The 25,885-nt window shown below is 39.8% G+C and overlaps 1 protein-coding gene across 1 annotated transcript in view; it reads left to right on the top strand.

Annotated features, from left to right (window-relative positions):
- LOC134480136 (disks large homolog 5-like) overlaps positions 1–25,885 on the top strand; it is a 323,827-nt gene that overhangs the window by 5,083 nt on the left and 292,859 nt on the right. Inside the window, 1 exon segment of the mRNA NM_001430180.1 lies at positions 23,327–23,495. Coding sequence (NP_001417109.1) covers positions 23,327–23,495 — 169 coding nt within the window.

Genomic DNA, 25,885 nt, shown 5'->3' with positions numbered 1-25,885 from the left:
TTTCCAAAGGTATATGGAAGTAATGCTAATGGAGAACCATATGCTTCAGTCTTTCTTGCAATACACTGTCAATATACCCCCACAGATAATGACCTCCAAAGTCATGTTGGGAAAAAGGTTTTGATAAATGCTGTTGTCCTAGACCATGCATATGCTGTGTTTTTATTGTTGTGGATTAGGCGTATAATGATCATTTATGTCAATGGGTCTTTTTCTCTACTGTATGTCTGTGGCCTGTCCTGGGTGAATTTCCCTCATAGTCCAAAAGAAGGAATCACATTCCCTGATGTAGATGATTGTTGGGAGCGATGTGCTTCTTCTGAGAGAGCAGCAGAGGTTCTAACCTGTGAGTCATCACCACAGATCCTGCAGGTTCTAACCTGTGAGTCATCACCACAGATCCTGCAGGTGGCTTTTGTCTTTCCAGGGCATGTGCTCCCTTAGGTGGACAGGGTACCTCAAATTAAACAGAGAGATCTCAGGAAATGTGTATTCTTACTGAGCTGTGCAGGCTCAATGTGTTAGGCTACCAGGCATCCATACAGGGCTCAGGTGGCCCCACTGATCATTGAGGATTCAGGATGTTCCTCCAGCATCACTTAGTTTCCATATTAGAGCAGATCCTTCACCTAGTATCAATGATGACCATATCTACTATGCACATTTATAAAATACAGAATGGAAACTATCTTCCTGTAGGCCTGCTGCACATAATGAATTATTTTGATAGATATTACGAAAACTATCTTAATCTAAGCAGTTTAGGACGGAACCTCAAGAGAAACCATAGTGAATGCAGCCTACAGCTGGGAACACATATTACCTTTGGATAGCAAGCCTGTGCAAACCCAGAACCTAGGTGGGCCAGTTCAAGCTGCCCTTTTTCCATGGCAAATCTGGGTTCCTGTTGTAAAAGCATTTTTTTCCAGGTGACTGATTTCCAATTTATGGAATTGAACTGACTTACTCAGAGTCTGAGTTACTCAGAAAGTTAAAGTTCAGAAGGAATGATCCAGAATGTCCACAAACAGTTGCTGTGACACCAAGGCTTTTAAGAGCTCAGCATCTAGAGAAGCAATTTATTGTTTGTTTATTCTCAAGCATAGGTCCTCTAGTCATTCATTAGAAGCTGACCATGCCACAGAAAGGGTCGTCTGTATCAAAACAGAAGCTAGTGGTAACTAGATATCCACCACACTTTCACATTGCCACTGTATTTGAGGTTCTCAGTTACTATGAAAGGACCTGGAAGAGCTTGAGTCTTGCTATACATATTCCTAATTTATTAGCCTTCAAGACAAGGTGTGCTTTGTCTTGCAAATGCTACCACTGGCATACAATATTTGCATAATTTCTACTGACATCTGTGACAGGAGACAATAGTTCAAGTTATCCCTTACTTGAATAAACTGTTCTTAGAGTAAATTGTAGTCTGAGGGGCCTTCCATTCTCTCTGACATTGTAAACATTTCCAGTCTTCAGAAAAGTCTGTCACTGTCCAGTACAAATCTTAAGATGTCCACACTGTCAGCTCGGTGTCTTCATCCAGCTTGCCCTGTAATTTTGTGTAACACCAATACTGTTCCAGCCTAAGGATTTAATTCAATGTTACAGTACTTGCCAAACATGCTGAAAACCCTGGTTTCCACCCTAGTCCTATGTGCTATGCAAAAAGAAAATAGGGAACCCCAATTGCATTGAAGTTTAGCCTCCAGCAAAAGAAGAGCCTTCATAGGACCGACCTTTTAAGTAACTCTAAGCCCCAGCTTCACCACAGCTTCCTCCATTGATTTAATAATAAGTGTATTTTCATTAATGCTCACCATATTTGTGGTGTGCAAAAATTATGCACCATGTCAGTAAAGTATGGGCGTGTGTGTGTGTGTGTGTGTGTGTGTGTGTGTGTGTGTATGTGGGTGTCTGTGATTGTTCATGTCTATGTTTGAGCCTGTTCTTCCATGAACTCACTATAAAATTTTATAAAATGAATTAGAAGGCTACAGTGAAAACTGTCAAGGTACATGCAGACTTGGGTTACTACTATCCCATGGTACCTTGCAGATAACACTGAAATTGTTGCCTACATTAATACAGCCTAAATCCAGGCTATGCATGATTCTCAGTGAGATTTTGACATCGGCTCCACTACAGAGAGTGGCAAAACTTCATTTATTACATGCTCTTGTTACCAAGGTGAGGGAATACTTCACCCCATAGAAAGTCTGGTAGGTTGTGATGGCAGCAAATGAACTCCCTTTTCCCTGTCCTCCCTGACTTTGCCAGGAGAGTGGGCTTTCCTGCAGGAAAAACTTTCACATGCTTCTTTAAAAGCACCTGTTCCTCACATCTAGATAAACTTGAAAATAGGCTTCTCCAAGTCAGTCTTAGTGCTCCTACTCCCAGCTCAGAGCTCTAACACCATAGGATCCTCCAGCCACACTGAAGGGTAGGTCCCATGGAGGAGTTAGAACAAAGTGTCTCTTCTGAGAAGTGACTTAAAACAGAAGGTTGAGAAGTGATACTCAACCCCCAAGTGCTTCTTCCTGGAGAAAGCAACCAGATCTCCCTGTTAAACAGTGTAGTCTATCACAGGACCCAAGTCTTTGCCTGGGGAAATTTTCTGGAGCTTAGTTGCCCAGTCAGAATGGGGTTGCATTCTTGATCCATGTTCACTCCTACAACAAAAGTTCCTCCCCTAGAAGCCCATGAGTTGACTCAGGTCCTTCTAGGACCAACAGACAAGAGAGAACAGAGTGCATCCAAGGGGAGGGAAGAGGGCAGAATTATTATAACCTGGAGAAATCCCCCAAATCGGCCACCTAACAACTATAGGGTTTGTGCATATTGTGGTTTCAGAATCTTAAGGACAGACTTTTCTGTAACACCTGCTAGGTGAAGCTGAAGTCTACTGTGGGTGGGATTATCCTGGCAGGGAGAGGACCTGAGTATCCAGGCCTGGCCAGCTTATTCATTCTCCTGAAAGTAATTGTTGGTCAGCTCTAAATCTGAAGTTGGAGTTGGTTTTTGTCAACTCAAACAGATATTTCAATTCTCATCCACTATGTGAGAGACACACAGTTACCCACGGGGGATTTGAACTTACTTCTATACAAGTGACTGTGGGCTGAAAGAGGGAAACCATTCCTGCCTTTAGCATTCTGCCTTTATCAGAGACTACAGGGACTAGCTTCCTGGACAAACATGTCCAAGCAGACAGACGTAACGGAGAAAATTGAGGTAAGAAAAGTAATGGGGACCGTGATTTCACATTGTGCCTTTAGCCAGAAAGCTCTGATGTCGATAATGCAAGCAGCCTTGAGCCTGCTAAAACTTGTCACTACTTCACGGTGTCTCTGCACTTAGGACTGCCTCAGGTCCTCCTTATATGAAGGCCTTTCTTTTAAAAATAAATTGTATAAAGCAATGTTTATCAACCTGTGAGGCACAACCTCTCACATAGATTGCATATCAGATACCTTGATAATAGATACATTGCATATTATGACGTATAAGAACAGCAATATTTATTATGAAGTAGCAATGAAACAATTTTATGGTTGGGGTCACCACAGCATGAAGAGCTGTATTACAGAGTTGCAGCACTAGGAGTGTTGAGACCCACTGCCATAGAAGCTGACACATGGGAACAGACTCCTCAGATGAGGAGAGGCACATGGCAAGGGATACTGTGTCCCATCCTAGGACCCAGAGGCAGAATCTATCCCAGGAGTCTGTGTGCTCATCTTGTCTTCAGTTCTCCCAGGTTCAAGAATAGCATTGATCTTCTCAGGAGAGTCAGCTTGCACTGCCCACATCAGGCCCAATGCTTCCCTTCACAGAGAAGGATGTGGGTCTAACTGACAGCCAGTGAGACTGAGGGATCTGATGACCATTGGCTCTGAGCTGTGGTTTCTTCACCTGAAAAATGGAGGTGTTTCTGCTGAATTGGGTTGTTGTGGAGATGGACAGAGCATACACACTGATCAGCGACTCCCTGGCATGGTTAATTGGAAATTTTCTCTGGTGATGCATTTAAAAGTAGAATCTTCAGCCACGTGGGGTTCAATGCTGGGCACCTTAAAGATGGCATAAATGTTCTGTGACTGTAATGCTACCTCGAATTTACACCCTATCCACTTGTTTAAATTTAAAAAGACGAATCAAGTATAAACTGCCAATGTGAAATAATCATGTTCAGAATTGAGCTAATTCCTGTGAAGTCATTTAGTTTTTCTTTTTCTGCATCTATACTTAAGACATTTGAGTAGCACTAAATGAGATCATAAAGCCTTCTATTAAAGTGCTACCCATCCATTCCTCTCTCCTTGAGGACCTCTCAGGTGACTAAAGGAAACCTGATTTCTTGTCAGATTGTTCCCAGCTGGTGTGATCTCTCTGTCCATGGACCTTGCCAAACGCTGCAGAGCCAATGTGCTGTTTTACAACACAAAATTCCAGACATTAATTTTACCAATGAAGTTCCTGGACTCAGATGCTGACGTCAAGTAAAGCTCCCAACTGTCCTTCCTAATTCACTGACCTCCCAGAAGAAGGGTATTCTTGTTCCCTCTGAACACTTTCCTAAAAATCCTTCAACTCAAAGACTTTCCATTGCCTTAGCTACCTTCATTTCCTTTCAAGTCCTGCCTTGATCTGCTCTGGACCTAAGGGCACTTTTTACCTTTGCAAGAAAGGTGTGTGATAGGTGAGCCATACAGTAATAAAGTCCATGTTAACAGGAAACTAATCGCTCTTGCATAAATGTCTGTGCCCTGGCGATGCTATAACACAAAATAGTTTTTCATTAAATAATACATTCTTTGAGATCACAGTGTGATCAGATATTTTGTAACCTAACTTTCAAATGTTGTCTCTATTATATAAATCAAGTTCCCTCATGTGTATTCTGGTCTTTCTCTGTTATGTCTGATTGCATCATCGTAGGAATCCCAGGGAACACAAATCATGGGCTTTTGAAAATGTTGTATATGGCCAACCAGGAAGGAAACCTATCCAGGAGACTACTGATACTTGACACACTAATTCACCTCCCTATTTTCATATAGTTTATGGTAAGAGGTCATCATTCCTGACCATGTCTCATTATCCAGCGGGATAATAAATGGAAGAATTGGGGTCAAGGAGGTCACCACACAAAGCAAAAGAATCCATCTCAGATGAAAATGTATGGTGTATTGAATCCAAAATATCCATGAATTTCAGGACACAATTTAAGGCCAAACCTAAGGATAATAGATATAGGAGCGAATTACAATGGCCAAAAAAATTCAAAAAGCCTACAGAACGCCAAATTAATTGTACCAGAAAAATTCCTCCCTTCACATAAAAATTAAAACACTAAATTCAAAGATCCAAGAAAGAACATTAAAGGGGGTAGTACAAATATCCAGTACCAAATGAATTCAGACCTATTTGAATTACACCAGAGTTCTCAATAGAGACTCTAATAGCCAGAAAATCTTGGGCAGATGTAATGCAGACCCAAGCTCCTATACACTGTGTAATTCACAATCACCATAAATGAAGAAACCAAGATATTACATGACAAAACCAAATTTAATCAATATTTTTCTCTAAGAAAGCACAACATAGGATAATAGGAGTTAAACTACAAGACAACGAACTAAATTTTACCCAAGAAAATCCAAGAAATTAATCATCTCACAATAATTTCAAGAAAGAGACGCACACAAACATAATTTCCTCTATAACCAGAAAAAGAAGAGAAAGCAGCAATCATTGGTCTTTAATATCTAACCAGACCCTCTGTGACCAAACCCACAGCTCCTAGGGATTTAACTGCCAGCCAACATGTATACAAGTATGGGTCTATTGTCCTAGGTACTGTGTATGAGAGGATTGATTTATTTTGTATCAATGTGGTTGTAGGACCTTGACTATGCTAGGCCTGTTGCCCCACCAAATGGAGATCCTAGAGGTGTGAGGTGGGAATGGATATGTGTGAGTTGGGGAGCACTGTTATATAGGGAAAGCTGAGCAGAAATGTGATGATAGGCTTCATTAGGGGATTTTGGAGAGAGGAACAACATTGGAAATGTAAATAAATAAAATAAACAATTAATAAGAGATAGCCAAAAATCAAATAAAAAGTAAAAAGGTAAAGGAAAAATTAAACCAACCAAAAACAAAAAAAAAAAAAAAAAAGAAAAGAAAAGAAAACCCTGTAGGGGACTGACCTAATTCTCCTTGTATTTTAAAGCTAATTGGTAGAATGTTAAGACTGGTTAAACCTCCCAAAAAAGTGACTCTGCTCCCAGTTAATTGTGATTATAAAGAAACACAGCAGAGAGATGGTGGAGGTGAGTTTTTGAGGGCTTTGCTAGAGAGGATCACTTGGAGGGAAGAAGGAAGAAGAAGCTGCCAAAGAAGAAAGGAAGAATGGATGTGATGGTGAGGAGGGAGGAAGGAGGACAGCAGCCATGAGTTAAGACAGAGGAAAGCCTGGTCCTGAGGGCTGTCCAAGTGGCACAAAGAGCAGCCAAGATGCTGCATTGTAAGAAAGAGTTCAGAGTCATTATTTGGAAATTAGACATAATTCTATGCAAAACATGCAGCTACCCAGATACTGTGCTGATTATGTGATATTATAAATAAATTAAAACTACGTATAACCAGTAGCCAGCTCTATAGAGGATCCTAATAGGAATACTTTATTTGCAGGGAAGGATAAAATACCAGAGGACACAGGAAAAAAATTTACACCACTAGGACATTCAATCAAAAGTAGCCTACAAAATCTTAAAAATTAACAAAATGACAATAGTTAACACAGAAGTTTAAATAATATTTACATATCAATAACCTCAATTCCCTAGTAAACAATCTTATATTTCGCCTGAAACAGGATTGCCATCATGAGAGATATAGAGGGTATACTAGGGAAACAGAACAAAGAACCATGTCCCTTTAGCAATCCTATGCAGTTTCTCTATCTAGTTGACAGAATAGATTTCAAACTCATCCTGTCCAGAAGACATAAGGATCTTCACTTCATACTTTGCAATTACTAAAACATACTACAATTCTAAATATATACATATTAACAAAGGCTTCCCAAATTTAAAAATATATGTTATCAGATAGCTACAGTTAGTTATAATAGTGAAACTACAGATTAGTTATAATAGTGGTTGTGATTTGTTTTACTTCTCCATTCTGACAACTTAAGAGATCATATGCAAATAAACAAAATAGGAGAAGCAGAATTAAGTGACATGATCAGGCAAATGGAACTAACAAACTACAGTGAACTATACATATATTTTCTATCAGCCTGTGGACATTACTCCAAAATTGACCACAGATTAGGAAAAAAATAAGCCTCAGAAAATATAAGAAAGTTGAAGGAATGATGTGCATTCTATCTGAGCCCAAAGGAATCAAACTGGTATCACACAATTAAAAGTACAGAAAATACAAATACTCATGGAAAGTAAGTAACATATACAATACACTACTGAAGGATCAGGTGAGAAAAAAATAAGGAAATATTAAACTTCCTAGAAATGAGTGACATTGAAAACACAACCACCATCCACAGATCTATATGATACAATAAATGTTTATGAATTATGTTACAATCACCAAAGTCAAAGGAGTGAACCCATATAATCTCTTCGTCTTCTGTCAGAGGTAGAGAATGTGGAGTGTGCGCTATTGGGATTATGCCTTGAATTGGCTTGCCACCTTCCCAACTTCCCTTTGCAATGATAACATATATGATTTGGCATTACACATTGGATGTGTGTAATTGGCCATTTGATTTCATAGAGGGAATAATTAAGGGACTGCCTACAGTTTTTGAAGCTCTTTGGATAAACTGTGTGGACTGTGAAAGACTTTAGGGCTTTTGGACAGCGAGCTAAGTGCATTTTTCATTACGATATGTTTAAGATCCTATGGACAATTGGGAGTAGAATGTGTTCTTTTGAATGATAGTGGCTCCCATAAACTCACATGTATGAATATTTGTTGCTGATTAGAGGAAATGTGCGGGAAGAAGTAGAAGATAAGTTTGTTTGTTTTTTTTTTTTTTTGTAAGATTTTATGGGATTGGGCTTTGAGGTTCCCAAATTCCATACCATTTATACTTAACTCTCACTTTCTCTGTGTCCAACTTGCAGATAAGATGTAAGATCTCAGCTAGTTCTCTAGAAACATGGTGGCCTACCTGCTGCCATGTACCCCCACATACTGATCACAGACTCATGATCCTTGAAACAATAAGCCCCAATAAACTCTTTCTTCGAAAAGTTCCCTTGCTCATGGTGTCTCTTCGAAGCCTAGAAAACAGAGATTGGAAGGAACACTTAAGTGAAAAATTTCTCAATAAGATCCTGGCAAATAAAATTCAGACATGGTAGCATGATCAAGTTGGCTTCCCTCCAGAGAGCAAGAATGTTTCAACAAATACAAATGAATAAACAATACTCAACATGAAATCAAGAACAGGAAACACATGATCATTGCACTAGAGGCAGACAATTTCTTTGGCAAATTCTCACAGTGATACACGAAATAGTCCTGGAGAATCTGGGATATGGAGAAGATATACCTTAACATTATAAAGACAATATACAAGGCCAACAGCATCCTAACTGGAGAAAATCTTAATGCATTTCCCTAAGATAAGGAATATGTCACAGATGTTCAATCTTTTCATCTAATCCAAGTAGTATGTGAAGTCTTCTCCAAACAATATGAAAACAGAAATATGTAAAGGCATATCCATATGACGGAAAGCAGTCAGAGTATTCTCATTTGCAGGTGATATGATCCATATGTAAAGAACACTACGGTTCCACTAGAAAATTCTTATAGCCCATGGACCCACTCACTGAAATCACATTAAAATCAATAAATTTCCTGAATACCAACAATAAATATCAACAAACATACCAAGAAAACAAACACATTCAGAATAGCTTTAAAAATCTTGTAATAAATCTAAGAAAGTGAAGACATGTTACAATGAAAATATTAAAAAAAATAACAAAAAATTGAACAAACCAGAAAATGAAAACACTTCTCATTTTCATGCATCAGTAGGATTAATATTGTTATATCAAATCCTACCAGAATCATCTACATGCTTAAATCCATCCCGTCCTAATTCTGATTAAGGGCTTCAGAGAATGAAAAAAAGATCTCAACCAATGAAAGCACAAATGAGCAGGGCAGTCAGATACTACTACATAGTATACAGTACATCACTGCAGAACGCATCACCTTTAATAATTTCAAGTTCATTTTGGGGAATAGTAAAGAAGAAACCAATGAGAACAGACACAAAGTCTATAGGAATTATATAAAAGACCCAGATATTGGTGTATGTACTTATCAGCCTCTGGGTTTTGAAAAAGAGGCCAAACTAAGAAACAAAACAAAACAAAACAAAAAACCCACCACCACCTCCACACACAAGGTGCAATTTTCAACCCGTTGGTTCCAACTACTTCCTGGGGCAATCACATAGAGACATACTTTATACAGGATATTTACATCACCATTCAAAAGAGTAGTAACCTAACTTTATGACTTAGCAACGATATAATTTTGTAGTTGGGGGTTGGTTACCATAAGGTGAAAAACTGTATTCCTTGAGATGCTTTTGGTCATGGTATTTTTTTGCAGTAACAGAAATGTGACTGATATATAAACTGGTACCAGCACTAGTAGAGTTGTCCTTGTGAGGAATCTCTCTCTCTCTCTTTTTTTTTTTTTTGGTGGACCGTGTAAGACTTTGGATAGGGAGAATTTTGAAATATTTAAGCAGATCATAACACTCCCTATTAGTTTGCCACATGGGTGACATAAGTATTGTGAGTAGTGTGCAAAATAGAGCCTCTCTGATGAGACTTGAAAGGATGGAGGAATTCTATTGGTGACTGGCTTAGAGGCAATTAGCAATGTTTTGGCAAACAATCTATATCCTTTCAGCCTGTATACTAACAAGATACCTGAATCTAAATAAAAAAGTAACGGACGAATAGTTTTGAGCAAATTCAAAGGTAGATAATGTGTGACCTTCCTCAAAAGGTGTGAATGTGTGTTCATATTTTCAATTGTTAATGTAGCCAGGACTTCAGTTAATCCCTCCACATTCAGTACCTGGAAGCATTTGAAAGTGCAAGATCTCACAGGATTTGGAAAATATCCCAATTATTGTAAGGTCCCCAAACTTGTTGTCACCCCACAAACATATGGATACAACTTTAATGAACATGACACTCAAACTCTCAAAGGAAGGATGGGTGGCTGCTTATTTGTCAGCAGTGGGTTATAGATGTTCATTGTCATTCAGGGGGTTGGTTGCAATTTTTACTGGTCATGGTCAGTGAGGAAACAGTAAAGGAGATTAGAATCAGGGATATCTTTCTTACTTGCTCTTTCTCTCCTCAAACCTTTTTCTCTGCTATCTATGGTTTTGGAAGCAGGAGAAAGGGGCTAACATGACAAAAAGCATAGATTATTCAATCTTTTTTTATACTAAGAAGCAACACCAAGTGCCAAATACTTTAGGATGACATGGAATTTGAATGATGATAGAATTTCATATTATACTTGAATAAATGATTAAACTCTTGTTTAAGATATAAGTATATGCATCTTATTCACAATACGGTGTAAAATTCTAATTGTATATAATTACTACTGTACACTGCCATGGATAATTAAGGAATGCAAATAGTACTATCCAACTATAAATAATCAGTGTTCTAGCGATGTTAGGTACTTGTTTAGTTAGGTACAGAAATAAGCTTTATTTAGCTTCTTGTATATGTATTCAAATTGAACAGTAAATCCTTTGAAAAAATTCCACATTTGTGCACTGAGATAGACTTTATATAAAAAAATGGTTCTCTAATTCTTTAGAGATCTGAAGAATCTGCCATTTCACATGTCCTAGTAGTCAAAGGCTTTTCACAGTGGGAGAGACCTCAAGTCCGGGCAGTGTCCTCATGCTATTCTGAAGAAAATGATGGGCACTAAAGAACCCTAACTGGCGTGTCCTTCAAATGTGGCAAAGTGGCCATGGGGTGAAATACTACCCACTTACCTCCACTGCTGCCAGAAAGCTGTCCAGACTGTGGAGAAGGGGATCATGGGGAAGTCTATTGTCCCAGGCTTTGGAGAGAAAGTGAGGATAGTCCTTCAAATGACCTACTTCAAAGGATTGTTGTCAGCGCCCCTGGCCCATTCAATTGACACTGGATGCCACAATGACACAAGAATATTTGCTGACTGTCTGTCATGGTAGCCAACAATTTCTGTCATTTCTTTAGAATTGGAAGCTATTTGCTCTGAATTTCCTGTTTCTTCAGGCAACATTTCTCCTTCTCAGGTCTGAAATGGAGTTGAAGACTAGATAGTTTACTGTTAAATTTTCTTGTCATGAGACACAGAAAAGAAAACAAGGTCACCATCACACAGGAATGTGACAACTAGGTACCTGACAGGACCAGGGGGGACATGGGAGGTCCAGAATGAGGGGCTCGACAGGCAACCCACTGCAGCATCAAAATGCCCGCCACAACCGCTCTGGCACCATAAATCCTGAGCCCCTACGGGTTTGACAACAGAGTGTGCATGGCCTGACTGGTGCCCCGGACTTTTCAAAGCTTGTATCACCCCTGAGCACTTAGAAGAGCTTGAGCAGAGAGGGAGATGCCCAGAAGCTGCCGCTGTAGTAGGAGGCAGTTTCAGCTGTTGGAGGTGGAGATAGAGGCAGAGGTGGGATGGGAGGAGTTTCCCTGGAAGGACCAGAACAGACACTGTTCTTACCATGCCAGAACCCCACCCAAATACACTCCACCCCCACAAATACCCAGTCCACTGCCAAACCTCTCCATGCTAAGCTTTCACTTCTTTATCTCCAATGTGCACATTTTAATTTTTTTATACTTCTCATTTGTTCTTTGTGAATTTCGCATCATGCAGTTCAACTCCATTGATATCCACCACCCCCTCATATCTGAAGTCCACCCTTGCATCCTTCTCCATATCAAAGAAAAAATAATCTACTTGTGGAAGATGAAAAAAGAAAAGGATAAAAAATGTCAATATGTCCACAAAAGTGGTATAAAATTAAAAAGATGAAGGACATAGACCCTTAAATTGTTTACAATGAAAAAAAGTACTTTTTGATTCAGGGAAGTTATTATGGTTAATAAATGAAAGTTATGATTGACAAAGGATAAAAATTTTTAAGAACTGAGAGAAAGTGATTCAGGTATAAAATTTTACACTAATATAATTGAGTTAATGAAGTACCTTCTCCAATTTTGCGAAATAGAAATGGACTGAATATTGTGCCTGTCATTCTTATGTGATGCATCTCAAAATTTATCTTACTTTATCTAGCTTATCAATGTAAAGATAAAGGTATTTCCTGTTGTAATAGAGGAAATGCTGAGGTGACGTCTCTTTGTACCATCGTGTGTTAACTTCAATTGTTAGTTCTTTACTGGCAGAGAGCTAAGTGATAGCAGGATTTCTTTCTAATCATTTTATGATCCATCATCAGGTTTGCTACTTTGTAGATGTTTGTCCTTCTCACCAGCTCAACACAAGCTGAGAGATCTATCAGGTCTTGTCTCACTGCCAATTGTACGTAATGAAGATCTTATGGCCAAGAGCTACCTCAGAAAGTATGTGGGCAGAACTCCAGGCAAACAGAGGAACATAGCGTGAGGCAAGCTGAAGCTGGAGATTCAGAATAGACATGGTAGGGAAGCGATATGGAGCAAAACAGTACGTACTTGTAAAGAGATAATCACCAGTTTGGTCTTAAAACTAGAAGAATGGGGTTAAATTTACAGAAGGTGAGGGCATGCCAAGTGAAAGTCCTAAGATAAAAACTGTCAGATAGAATCTCATGGTAGAGCTTACAGAGGCCTGTGAGCAATGGTTCTTTGGTGAAATTGGTGCAAGGAGGAGAATCCAACAAGCAGCATGAGGGTGCCTTTATTGGTGGCTCCAACATTTCAGTTTTCCTTTGTCAATTGGACTCCACACTGTTCCTAGCACAATAATGATTTCAACTCTTTCTCCTAATGGATTTTATGGCAACTGTGGAATGCTAAGTACAAGGCTTCATGAGAGTTCCCATAACACACACCCATGTCGCAACCTACCCTGCAGGCTATTTCTTGATGTGATCTCAAGCACATGTATATAACGAGACAAGAGAATCTTTTGACTGCATATTCAAACTGGTGTTATTTTTCAGGAATTTTTAATGGCTAATATTGCTGAATGAGGATAATTTGAGTTGAGACATTTTTCGGCAGGAATAGCAGGGAAATATTCATTAAAATGCATAGGAATTACTAAGCTTTTCATAATCAAGCCTTGAGGAATATTTGGCCTTGGAATCAGGAGTTGCTCAGTGTCTATGCCCTAGGAAAGTCTCCTGGAAAGGGCACCTCAGCTTATGCACTATACAGAGAGGTTATTAGCAGGGAGGCAAATTCTGTTCACTATGATATCAGATGTCCCTTCTTGGAAATTCTATTGTGTCCTAGAGAGTTCTTGGCATCCTCTGTGATGTCACCAGGGTTGTAGTAACAACCAATGCCCTACTTTTTCTCAGTCCCTGCCTGGCAGATACATAGGAAGACATGTTTTCCCATCTTCCCAAGAATTTTGGGAGAGTGAATGGCGATTTTCGACAGAGTAGTGTGAGGCAATCTGGCCTTTCATCAACAAAAAATGGACAAAAGAAACAAGTCTGGGGAATGTGGAGTTAAGTTCTGTGAATTGTATTCTGAGCTTTCTGTCAGATGGAGTATAGGCTTAGGGTGTCCCTTCTGGCAATGGGCCACAACAACTGGAGATTCTGCAACAGAATTGAATTTCTATGAAATCACAATTCCTGAGAGTCAATGATTTCAGAACATTAGTTTTCCCATCCCCAAAGGGAGGATATGGTAAGGCTAATGCTATTATTCTGTGAACTTCTGGCCTTTACTTTTAAAGAGCATATGTTACATATGTTATGTTACATTGATATAATAACACCATCAGGAGACATTCAGGCTCCAACATTTCTGAATTTAGACATGGCATCAATCTACCTCGCTCTCATTGCTTCCTTAAATACAGTAGATATCTGACTTTAGCTTGCCCTGTAATTTTGTAGAACATTAATAGTGTTCCAGCCTTAGGATTTCATTCAGTGTTACAGTACTTGCAAACCTGCTGAAAACCCTACTTTCCACCCTAGTCCGGTGTGCTATGGAGAAAGAAAATATCGAACCCCAATTGCACTTGAAGTTTACCCACCAACAAAAGGAGAGCCTGCAAAGGACCTTTTAAGTAACTATAAGCCACAGTCTCTACACAGCTTCCTCCATTTATTCAATTATTAGTATATTTTAATTAATGCTCACCTTATTTTTGGTGTACAAAGAACATGCACCATGTCAGTAAATTAAATGTGTGTGTGTGCGTGTGTTTGTGTGTATGTTCCTGTCTATGTTTGAGCCTATTCTTCCATGAACTCACTATAAAATTTTATAAAATGTCTTAGAAGACTGTAGTGAAAACTGTCCAGGTTCATGCAAACATGCGTTACTACTGTCCCATGGTACCTTGCTGATAGCACTGATACTGTGGCCTACTTTAATACAGCCTAACTCTGGGCTCTGCATGGTGCTCATTGACATTTTGACATCGGAACCACGACAGAAATCAGCAAAAGGTTCATTTATTACATGCTGTTGTTACTAAGGTGAGGCAAAGCCTTTTCCCATAAGAGACTGGTAGGATGTGATGGCAGTACATAAACTCGCTTTTCCCTGTCCTGTGTATCTTTGCCTGCAGAGGTCTCTCCTGCAGGAAATACTTTCACATGCTTCTTTAAAAGCACCTGTTCCTCACATCTAGATCAGCTGTGAAAGGAGGCTTCTCCAAGTCAGTCTGAGTGTTCCCACTCCCACCTCAGAACTGCAACACCATAGGATCCTCCAGCCACACTGAAGGGTAGGTCCCATTGAGGAGTTAGACGAAAGTGCCCCTTCTCAGAAGTGACTTACAACAGAAGGTTGAGAAGTGAGAGTCAACACCCAAGTGCTTCTTCCTGGAGAAAGCAACCAGATCTCCCTGTTAAACAGTGTAGTCTATCACAGGACCAGTTCTTTGCCTGCAGAAGATTTTTCTGGAGATTAGTTGCCCAGGCAGAATGGGGTTACATTCTTGATCCATGCTCACTCCCACAACAAAAGCTCCTCCCCTAGAAGTCCTTGAGTTGACCCAAGTCCTTTTAGAACCAACAGACAAGAGAACAGAGTGCATCCAAGGGAAGAGAAGAGGCCAGAATGATTATAACCTGGAGAGATCCCCCAAACGGCCACCTAACAACTCTAGGGTTTGTGCATATTGTGCATTTCAGAATCCTAAGGTCAGATTTTTCTGATAACACCTGCTAGGTGAAGCTGAACAGGCATATATTAAGCCAGAAACAGATTACCATCCTGAGAGATATAGAAGGTTTACTAGTGAAACCGAACTAGAAGCATGTCCCTGTAGTAATTCTATTCAGTTTGTCTATGTAGCTGACAGAATAGATTTCAAACTCATCCTGTCCAGAAGATGTAAGGAAATTCATTTCATACTTTGCAATGACAAAAAGATACTACAGTTCTAAATATACACATATTAAACACAAGTTTCTCAAATTTAAAAATATACATTATCAGATAGATATGAAACAACAGATTAGTTATAATAGTGCTTGTGATTTGTTTAAATTGTCTATTCAGACCACCTAACAGATCACATGCAAATAAACAAAACAGGAGGAGCAGAATTAAGGTACATCGTCAGGCAAATGAACCTAACAAACTACATTGAACTATACATATACTTTCTATCAGCCTGTGGACCTTTCTCCAATATTGACCACATATAAGGATACAAAACAACCCTCAGGAAATATAATAAAGTTGAAGTAATGTCATGCATTCTCTCTGAGCACAAAGGAATCAAAGTGGTATCACACAATTAAAAGTACAGAATATACACACACTCATGGAAAGTAAGTAACATAAACAATACAACAACTGAAAGGGTCAGGGGAGAAATAAATAAGGAAAATTTAAAATAGTTTTAATCTCTTTGTCTACTATCAGAAGGAGAGAATTTGGAGTGTGTGCTCTTGGGATTATGCCTTGAATTGGCTCACCACATTCCCAATTTCCCTTGGCAATGATAAGATATATGATTCGGCATTACACATTGGAAGTGTGTAATTTGCCTTTTGATTTCATATGGGGGAAATAATTACGGGACTGCGTGGAGTTTTATGAAGCTCTTTGGATGAACTGTGTAGACTGTGAAAGACTACAAGGATTTTTGAAGGTGTGGGAAATGCATTTTTATTTTGATATGTTTTAAGATCCTATGGAAAATTGTGAGTAGGATATGGTGAATTGAATGATAATGGCCCACATAAACTCACATGTATGCATGTTTGGTTTCTTGTTAGAGGAAATGTGTGGGAAGTATTATAAGATATGTATTGGTTGGAGGAGTATTTTGGGATTGGGCTTTGAGGTTTCCAAATCCAATACCATTTATACTTAACTCTCACTTTCTCTGTCTCCAACTTGCAGATAAGATGTAAGCTCTCAGCTAGTTCTCTAGAAACATGGTGACCTACCTGCTGCCATGTACCTCAGCATAATAGTCATAACTCAGAATCCTTGAAACTGTAAGCAACAATATACTCTTTCTTCTATAAGTTCCCTTGGACATGGTGTCACTTCACAGCCTATAAAACAAAGATTGGAAGGAATACTTAACTGAAAAATTTCTCAATAAAATACAGGCAAATAAAATTCAGACATATACCAAACATATCAGGTACCATGATCAAGATGGCTTGACTACAGAGGGGCAAGAATATTTCAACAAATACAAATGAATAAACAATACACCACATGAAACCAAGAACAAGAAACACATGATCATTGACTAGAGGCAGACAATTTCTTTGGCAAAATCTCACAGTGATACATGAAACAGTCCTGGTGAATCTGGGATATGGAGAAGATATACCTTAACAATATAATGGCAATATACAAGGCCAACAGCATCCTGACTGGAGAATATCTTAATGCATTTCCCTAAGATAAGTAATAAGTCACAGGTGTTCAAACTTTTCATCTAATCCAAGTAGTATGTGAAGTCTTATCCAAAACAGAATATAGAAAGATGGAAAGGCCATGTCCATATGAAGGAAAGCAGTCAGAATTTTCTGATTTGCAGGTGATATGATCCATATATAAAAAGCATGATGTTTCCACTAGAAAACTCCTACAGCTCATAGACCCACTCACTAAAATCACATTAAAGTCAATAAAATTCCTGTATACCAACAATAAATATCAACAAACATACCAAGAAAAGAAACCCATTCAGAATAGCCTTAAAAATTTTGTAATAAATCTAAGGAACTGAAGACTTGCTACAAAGAACACATTAAGAAAAAGAAGAAAAAACTGAAGAAAGCAGAAAATGAAGACACCTCTCGTTTTCATGAATCAATGTGACTGATATTTTTTATCGAATTCCTACCAGAATCGTCTGCAAGTTTAAATCCATCCTGTCCTAATTGTGATGCAGGGCTTCATGGGAATGAAAAAAAAGATCTCAACCAAGGAAAGCATAAATGAAGGGCTGTCAGACACTGGCAAATAGTAAGACAGTAAAACACTGCAGGACGCATCATCTTTAATAAATTCTAGTTCATTTTGGGGAATAGTAAAAAAGAAACCCAGCCTATTGATACAATGAGAACAAACACAATGTCTAAAGGAAGATAATAAAGGATGCAGATATTGGTGTATGTTCTCATCAGCATCTCGGTTTTGACAAAGAGGCCAAAGTAACAAACAAAAGTAAACAAAAAACCCACAACCACCACCTCCACACATAAGGTGCAGTTTTCAACCAGTTGGTTGCAACTACTTCCTGGGGCAATCACATAGGAGACATACTTTATACAGGATATTTACATTACCATTCAAAAGAGTAGTAACCTTACATTTATGACTTAACAATGAAATAATTTTGTAGTTGGGGGTGGGCTACCACAACGTGAAACACTGTATTCCTTGACATGCTTTTGGTCATGGTATTTTTTTGAAGTAACAGAAATGTGACTGATATATAAACTGGTACCAGAGGGAGTGGACTTGTTTTTGTGAGGAATCTCTTGTTTTTTGGAGGAGGGTGGAATACTTTGGTTTGGGAAAACTTTTGAAATATGTAAGCAGATCATAACAGTCCATTTTAGTTTGCTACACGGGAGACATAGGAATTGTGAGTAGTGTGCAAAATAGAGCCTCTCTAATGAGACTTCAAAGGATTGCAGGAACTCTATTCGTGACTGGCTTAGAAGCTATTAACATTATTTTAGCAAACATTCTGTCTCGTTTCTGCCTGTAACTAAGAAGATACCTGAAGCTAAATAAAAAAGTCACTGAACAATTGTTTTGAGCAAACTTCAAGAGGTACATATTGTGTGACCTTCCTCAAATTGTATGAATGTGTGTTTGTATTTTCAATTGTTAATGTAGCCAGGACTTCAGTTAATCCCTCCACATTCAGGACTTGGAAGCATATGAAACTGCAAGATCTCACAGGATTTGGAAAATATCCCAATTATTGTAAGGTCCCCAAAACTTGTTGTCACCCCACACTCATAGGGATACAACTTTAGAGAACATGACACCCTCATTCTCAAAAGAAGGATGGGTAGCTGATTATTTGTCTGCAGTGGGTCATAGATTTTTATTGTCATTTAGTGGGTTGGTTCCAAGTTTTTACTGGTCATGGTCAGTGAGGAAATGGTAAAGGAGATTAGAATCAGGGATGTCTTACTTATTTTCTCTTTCCCTCCTCAACCCTTTTCTCTCCTATCTAGAAGTTTTGGGAAGGAGGAGAAAGGGGCTAAAATGATAAAAAAGCATAGGTTATTCAATCTCTTTTTGTACTAGAAAGCAACACCAAGTCTCAAATATTTCAGGATGTCATGGATTTCGAATTTAAAATTGTATTTGCATAAATGATTGAAATCTTGTTTCAGATATAAGTATCTGCATCTTATTCACAATGTGGTGTATAATGCTAATTGTATAAAATTACTACTGTACACTGCCATGGATAATTAAGGAATGCAAATAGTACTATCCAACTATAAATAATCAGTGTTCTACTGATGTTAGGTACTAGTTCAGTTGGTACAGAAATGAGCTTCATTTAGCTTCTTTTATATGGATTCAAAGGTACAGAGAAAGTAAATCCCTTGAAAAAAAGCCACGTTTGTCCACTAAGATAAACTTTACATAAAAAGGTGGTTCTCAAATCCTTTAGAGCTCTGAAGAATCTGCCATTTCTGATGTCCAAATAGTTAAAGGCTTTTCACAGTGGGAGAGACCTCAACTCCTGGGAGTGTCCCCAGTCTGTCTGAAGAAGATGATGGGAACTAAAGAACCCTAACTGGAGTTCCCTTCAAGTGGCCATGGGGTGAAATAACACACACTTACCTCGACTGCTGCCAGAAAGTTGTCCAGACTGTGGAGAAGTGGATGATGGGGAAGTCTATTGTCCCAGACTTTGCAGAAAAAAAAGAGGATAGTCCTTCAAGTGACCTACTTCAAAGGATTGTTGTCAGAGCCCCTGACCTGTTCAACTGAGGGTGGATGACACAATGACATGGAAAAATTTGCTGACTGTCTGTCACGGTAGCCAACAATTTCTGTCATTTCTTTAGAATTGGAAGCTATTAGCTCTGAATTTCCTGTTTCTTCAGGCAACATTTCTCCGCCTCAGGTCTCAGATGGAGATGATTAGAGAGTTTACTCTTAACCTTTTCTTGTCGTGAGACTCAGAAAAAAAAACGAGTTCACCGTCACACAGGAATGTGACAACTAGGTACCTGACAGGACCAGGGTGGACATGGGAGGTCCAGAATGAGGGGCTCGACAGACAACCCACTGCAGCATCAAAATGCCCGCCACAACCGCTCTGGCACCATAAATCCTGAGCCCCTACGGGTTTGACAACAGAGTGTGCATGGCCTGACTGCTCCCCTGGACTTTTCAAATCTTGGATCACCCCCGAGCACTTCTGCTTGAGCAGAAAGGCAGATGCCCAGAAGCTGCTGCTGTAGTAGGAGGCAGTTATGGCAGTTGGAGGTGGAGGTGGAGGCAGAGGAGGGATGAGTGATGAGGGACGAGTTTCCCTGGAAGGACCAGAACAGACAACATTCTGACTACTCCAGAACCCCACCCAAACCCAGCCCACGCCACAAATGCAGAGTCCACTGCCGAACATTTCCATGCTAAGCATTCATTTCTTCATCCCCACTGTGCTCATTTTAGTTTTTTTAAACTCCTTTTTTGTTCTCTGTGAATTTCGCATCATGCAGCTCAACTCTGTTGATATCCACCATCACCTCATATCTGAAGTCCACCCTTGCATCCTTCTCCATATCAGAGAAAAAATAATCTACTTGTGGAAGTTGAAAAAAGATAAATAATGGCAATATGTCCACAAAAGAGGTGTAAAATTATAAAGATGAAGGACATAAACCCTTAAATTATTTAAAATTAACAAAATTGTTTTTCATTTCAGGAGTGTTGTTTTGGCTAATAAGTGCAAGCTATGATAAATAGAGAATACAAAAGCTTAAAAAGTGAGAGAAAATGATTCAGGTACAAAATTTTACACTAATATAATTTAGTTCATGAAGTACCTTCTCCAATTTTGCCAAATACAAATGGACTAAATGTTGTGACAGTCATTCTTATCTGATGCATCCTATAAATTTTCTAATTTTATCTAGCTGATCAGTGTTAAAGATAAAGTTATTTTTTTTTTTGGTGTAAAAGGGGAAATGATGAGGTGAGCTCCCTTTGTACTAAGGTGTGTCAACTTTCAATTGTTAGTTCTTTACTGGCAGAGAGCTAAGTGCTGGCAGGATTACTGTCTTGTCATTTCTACGGTCCATCATCAAGTTTGTTATTTTGTAGATGTTTGTCCTTCTCACCAGCTCAACACAAACTGAGAGATCTCTTAGGTGTTGTCTAACTGCCGATTGCACAGAATAAAGATCTGAAGGCCAAGATATGCTGCAGAAAGTATGTGGGCAGAACTCCAGGCTTACAGAGGAACACAGGGTGAGGAAAGCTGAAGCTGGAGCTTCAGAATAGACATGATAGGGAAGTGATATGGACCAAAACAGGGCATATGGGTTAAGAGATAATCACCAGTTGGGTCTCAAAACTAGAAGAATGGGGTTAAATTTAGAGAAGATAGTGCATGCCCTGTGAAAGGCCTAAGACACAAACTGTCAGACAGAATCTCATGGTAGAGCTTACAGAGGCCTGTGAGCAATGCTCCTTTGGTGACATTTGTAAAAAGAGGAGAACCCCCAAGCAGCATGAGGGTGCCTCCATTGGTGGCTCCTACATTTCACTTTCCTTTGGCAATTGGACTCCACACTGTTCCTAACAAGATAATGATTTCAACTCTTTCTCCTAAGGAATTTTGTGGCAACTGTCGAATGCTAAGCTAAGGACAAGGCTTCATGAGTGTTCCCATAACACACACCCATGTTGCAACCTAACCTACAGGCTATTTCTTGATGTGATTTCAAGCACGTGTACATGAGGAGACAGGAGTACCTTCTGACTGCTTATTCAAACTGGTATTATTTCTCAGGAAGTTTTAATGGCTGATGTTGATGAGTAAGGATAATTTGACTTAAGATGAGATATTTTTGGGCAGCATTTAGAGGGAAATTTCATTAAAATACATAGGAATTACTCAGGTTTTTATAATCAAGCCTTGAAGAAAATTTGGTCTTGCAAGCAGGAGTTGCTCAGTGGCTATGCCCTGGGAAGGTCTCCAGGAAAGGGCACCTCAGCTTATGCACTGTACAGGGAGATTATTAGCAGGGAGGCAATGTCTGTTCACCATGACATCAGCGGTCCCTTCTTGGACATTCTATTGTGTCCTAGAGAGTTCTTGGCATCCTCTGTGATGTCACCAGTGTTGTAGAAACCACCAGTGCCCTACTTTTTCTCAGTCCCTGCCTGGCAGATACACAGGAAGACATGTTTTCCCGGCTTCGCAAGAATTTTGGGAGAGTGAATGCCGATTTTGGACAGACTGGAGTGAGGGAATCTCGCCTTTCATCAAAAATAAATGGTGGACAACGAAAGCTGGCCTGGGGAATGCTGAGTAAGTTCTGTGAATTGTATGCTGAGCTTTCTGTCAGAGGGAGAATAGGCTTATGCTGACCTGTCTAGCAATAGGCCAGAACAACTGGAGTATCTGCAAAGGAATTGAATTTCCATGAAGATCACAATTCCTAAAAGTCAAGGATTTCAGAACATTAGTTTGCCCATCCCCAAAGGGAGGATATGGTAAGGCCAATGCTATTATTCTGTGAACTTCTGGCCTTCACTTTTAACATGCATATGATACGTTACATTGATATAATAACCGATCAGGAGACACTGAGTGTCCAACTTTATTGAATTTAGACAGGGCATCAATCTACTTCACTCTCATTGCTTCTTTAAATAAAGTAGATCTCTGTCTTTCCTATCAGGGAGAGAATTATGCTTCTGGCCTTATGTTCTTAGAACTCCTCTGACTTTTTCTAATTGGCAGAGATGGGACATCCTTAGCATTATAAATTAGAGTTTGTGTGTTACAAACATTTTTTACAGTACAAAAACTATTTGTAGCAGGTAGACCAAGATTCAGCCTGTAACCAATTGGCACTTCTGTGGCTTTGGTGTTTCAGTTAGGGGAATTGAGAAGTCCGTTGACCATGACATCCCCCCCAATGCTTTTAAATTCCAAATGGTGTGGCCTAGAGTATCAGTGCAGGACATCTGAGTATCTCCAATCACTCAAGTCTTTTGGAGGTTGAATTTATCATCTGACTTCGGAAAGTACAGCGGTGAGGGTCCTGAAAGAAAGTTGTACCCTGTTAAGTTGATAACAATCCCGTAGAAGCCATCTCTGTGGTACATGGAGCATGGGTCAGCAGGCATAGGGAACACCCGGCATCTGACATCTCTTGGTCTCTATAGAGTGCTGGGAGAGTTGACTTCCACTGAGGAGGTCTCTTAGGCAACAACAAACTCTTTGTGGTGACACTGTGTTCTACACATGTTCTCCTCCTGTTTGGGGCTTGCCATGGTCTATGCACACTCATCAGTTTCCCCAAAAATGTTCACTTGTGTTCTCCTACCTACAGAGGATGGGAGACTGACATCATCCCCTGGCCCTGTGGTAATCAACAAGGAGGCCAACACGGAGAACACAGAAGAGCAGAGACTGATTAGACAGCTGCAGTCAGCTACTGAGGAGAGAAATGAGCTAAGAGATCTCCTGACTTACGTGACAGAGAGATACAGGAACAACAGGTATGCATTGCTCCAAACTGCCTTGTGTCACTCATGGACCTGCAGTGTCACCTACATCTTATTCTATTAAGGTGTAGGGGTCTAGAAAGCTGTGCCTCCCAAAATACTCGTCCTAAACCTCATTTCTGATATAGAGGAGATTCAGAACCTGACCCTTGGTCAGGAGTGAGATGGGAAATGGTCTCATCTGCTGCCTCCAGCTGAAAATCTGAACTTGTGGCCTTAGTGAGGATTCAGGGATAACGTTACTGGAGCATGAGTTCCCAGTGTGCATTTGGAAAGCCCTTGACAGGTGGTAGCTTTGCAAGGTTCTAGGTGCTGTGAGTTTGGGTGTGTGCTAGGAAGGTGACTGAGTGAGGACTCTTGTTGCAGTAGCCTGAGGTGACAGATCCCAAATTGTTCATCTCAATGTTTGACTAGATGGCCAGAGACACAGGGCTTTTCCTTCTTTTTTGTTTACCTCTGAGCCAATAATGTGGCATGCATTTTTTCTGATTCTGATTGTGTTCTCCTTTTGCATATTTCGCTCCCTTTTTCATTCTCTTACTGTTTACTTTTCTTTTCCTGTGGCTGTGTCCCAGTTTCTGTGTCTCTGTGTGTACACACCTACATGCATATGCACAATTTTTTATGTTTATATTTCCCCCCACACTTGGAATCTAGGGGTCTATGTTTTTTCCTGAGTATATTCATGTATAACAATTTCATGGTGATGTGAGTGCTTTGTTTTGGGAGTCCCTCTTTCAACGGCAAACTGCTTTGCCAATGTGGTCACATTTGTCTGTATATTTGTGCCATTTGGGCAGATTATAATTTTGTGGCGATTTATGGTCTCAACTCCATAATTGTGTGAATTGTGTGCCTCTACAATATTAATTATTCAGGATGTAGAATTCCTATTGTCAAAACAGGAAAATTGAAATCACAGTTTTCTAGGTCCTGGATGTGGGAGAGCTGTGGCCTAGGCCCTTGTTAGCATAACTAGCTTGACTGCAGATCCAGCCCTTCTTAGTGAAGAAAGGGAACCTGGGAACCGTTTATCTCGATGCCGAGCTTATGGGGTCCTGGGCCCAGAATAACAGGTTTCTGAAGCTGAAGAAGCTCCCAATATGTAGAACTCAGAAATTGTCCTCCCAGGACTGGGGTACTAGAAGCCCCAGCCTGAGTTCATATATTCCTAAACGCAGATGTTCATTGGGTTTTACTCTCCTAGGGCCAGCCGCTACATCAGGTCAAATCCATTTTATGAAAAATTGAAGATAAAGGAAAGGGAGGTCATGTCATTACTGCACAACTTAGAGATGAGGAACATCGAGCATTGTGAGAAATTTCAGGAGCTCCAGAAGGAGATTAACTTCTATCGGTGAGCAATGGTCAGAAAGGCCATTAACTGTGCTTTGCCCACACCTGCCTTCCTTTGTTCTGATTGGAGGTCTGCAGCTCTGTTTCATGTCTTGTGCTCTTTAAACATCACGGTGCCCTGGGTCTTTTGGACTCAGTTTTTAGGTCCACAGGAGACTGTTACTCATACCCAGAGTGTCTAGGCATCTTCAGAAGGCTCTAGGTAGACCAGTACTGATTCAGCTCACCAAATGGCTAATAGGCTGAACTGGGCCTCTGGGGTCACACCAGGTTTAACAAAACTCAATGTGTGGACCAACTGGATAACATGACATTCCCTTAATTCTACTGACCTCCTTTGAGGGTATTTGCCCACTATTTATTAATGTTGCCCCCATGCCTTTTCTTTCCATGGATAGATGTAGATCCCCTGTTGTTTTGGAGAGACATGGTACTTGGGTACTTATCGGTACTTGGGTCACAGAATCAATTTATTCTTCCCTGAATTGGCTGCTTGATGTTTGTGCAGCAGCCTTGTGTGCATAGAGAGGTACTATATGAAGTTTTCACTGGTATCTGGGTCCAGGGCAAGTTTGTGGGTAGAAATGGGAGGAAGAAGCTGCAGGATCTAACTATGCAGAGTGTGTTTCCAGCTACCTGTCCAGCCGGATCCATATGGACAAGATATTTGTGCAGAAGAAGTTGTTCCCATTCAAGAAGGCAAGCAAAGCAGAACATCTAGATTGTGCACCGCTGGTACAGAAATATTTGATTGACTTGCACAAGAACAATAAGGATGAACAGGAGAAGAAGAGCAACCTCCAGACCCAGCAACATCTGGTAGGGACAAGCAGCTGTGTCAGCTTAACAACATCTCATTCCATTTGCTAATTTTATACCTGTTTGCTTTCCCCTACCACCTTACTAATTTACACTCCCAACAAGCCAACCACCTCATGCAATTGAACTGTTCATTGCTCTGTCTATGCACAAGTATTCACGGAAGTCCAGCACTTTTCAGAAACTGAATGATTAACAAGTATGCTTTG

Source organism: Rattus norvegicus, chromosome 8 (assembly GCF_021556685.1).
Source record: "Rattus norvegicus strain SHRSP/BbbUtx chromosome 8, alternate assembly SHRSP_T2T, whole genome shotgun sequence".
NCBI classification, from domain to species: domain Eukaryota; kingdom Metazoa; phylum Chordata; class Mammalia; order Rodentia; family Muridae; genus Rattus; species Rattus norvegicus.
The sequence above is the reverse complement of the archived record's forward strand: the minus strand, read 5'-3'. Positions and strand labels throughout refer to the sequence as shown.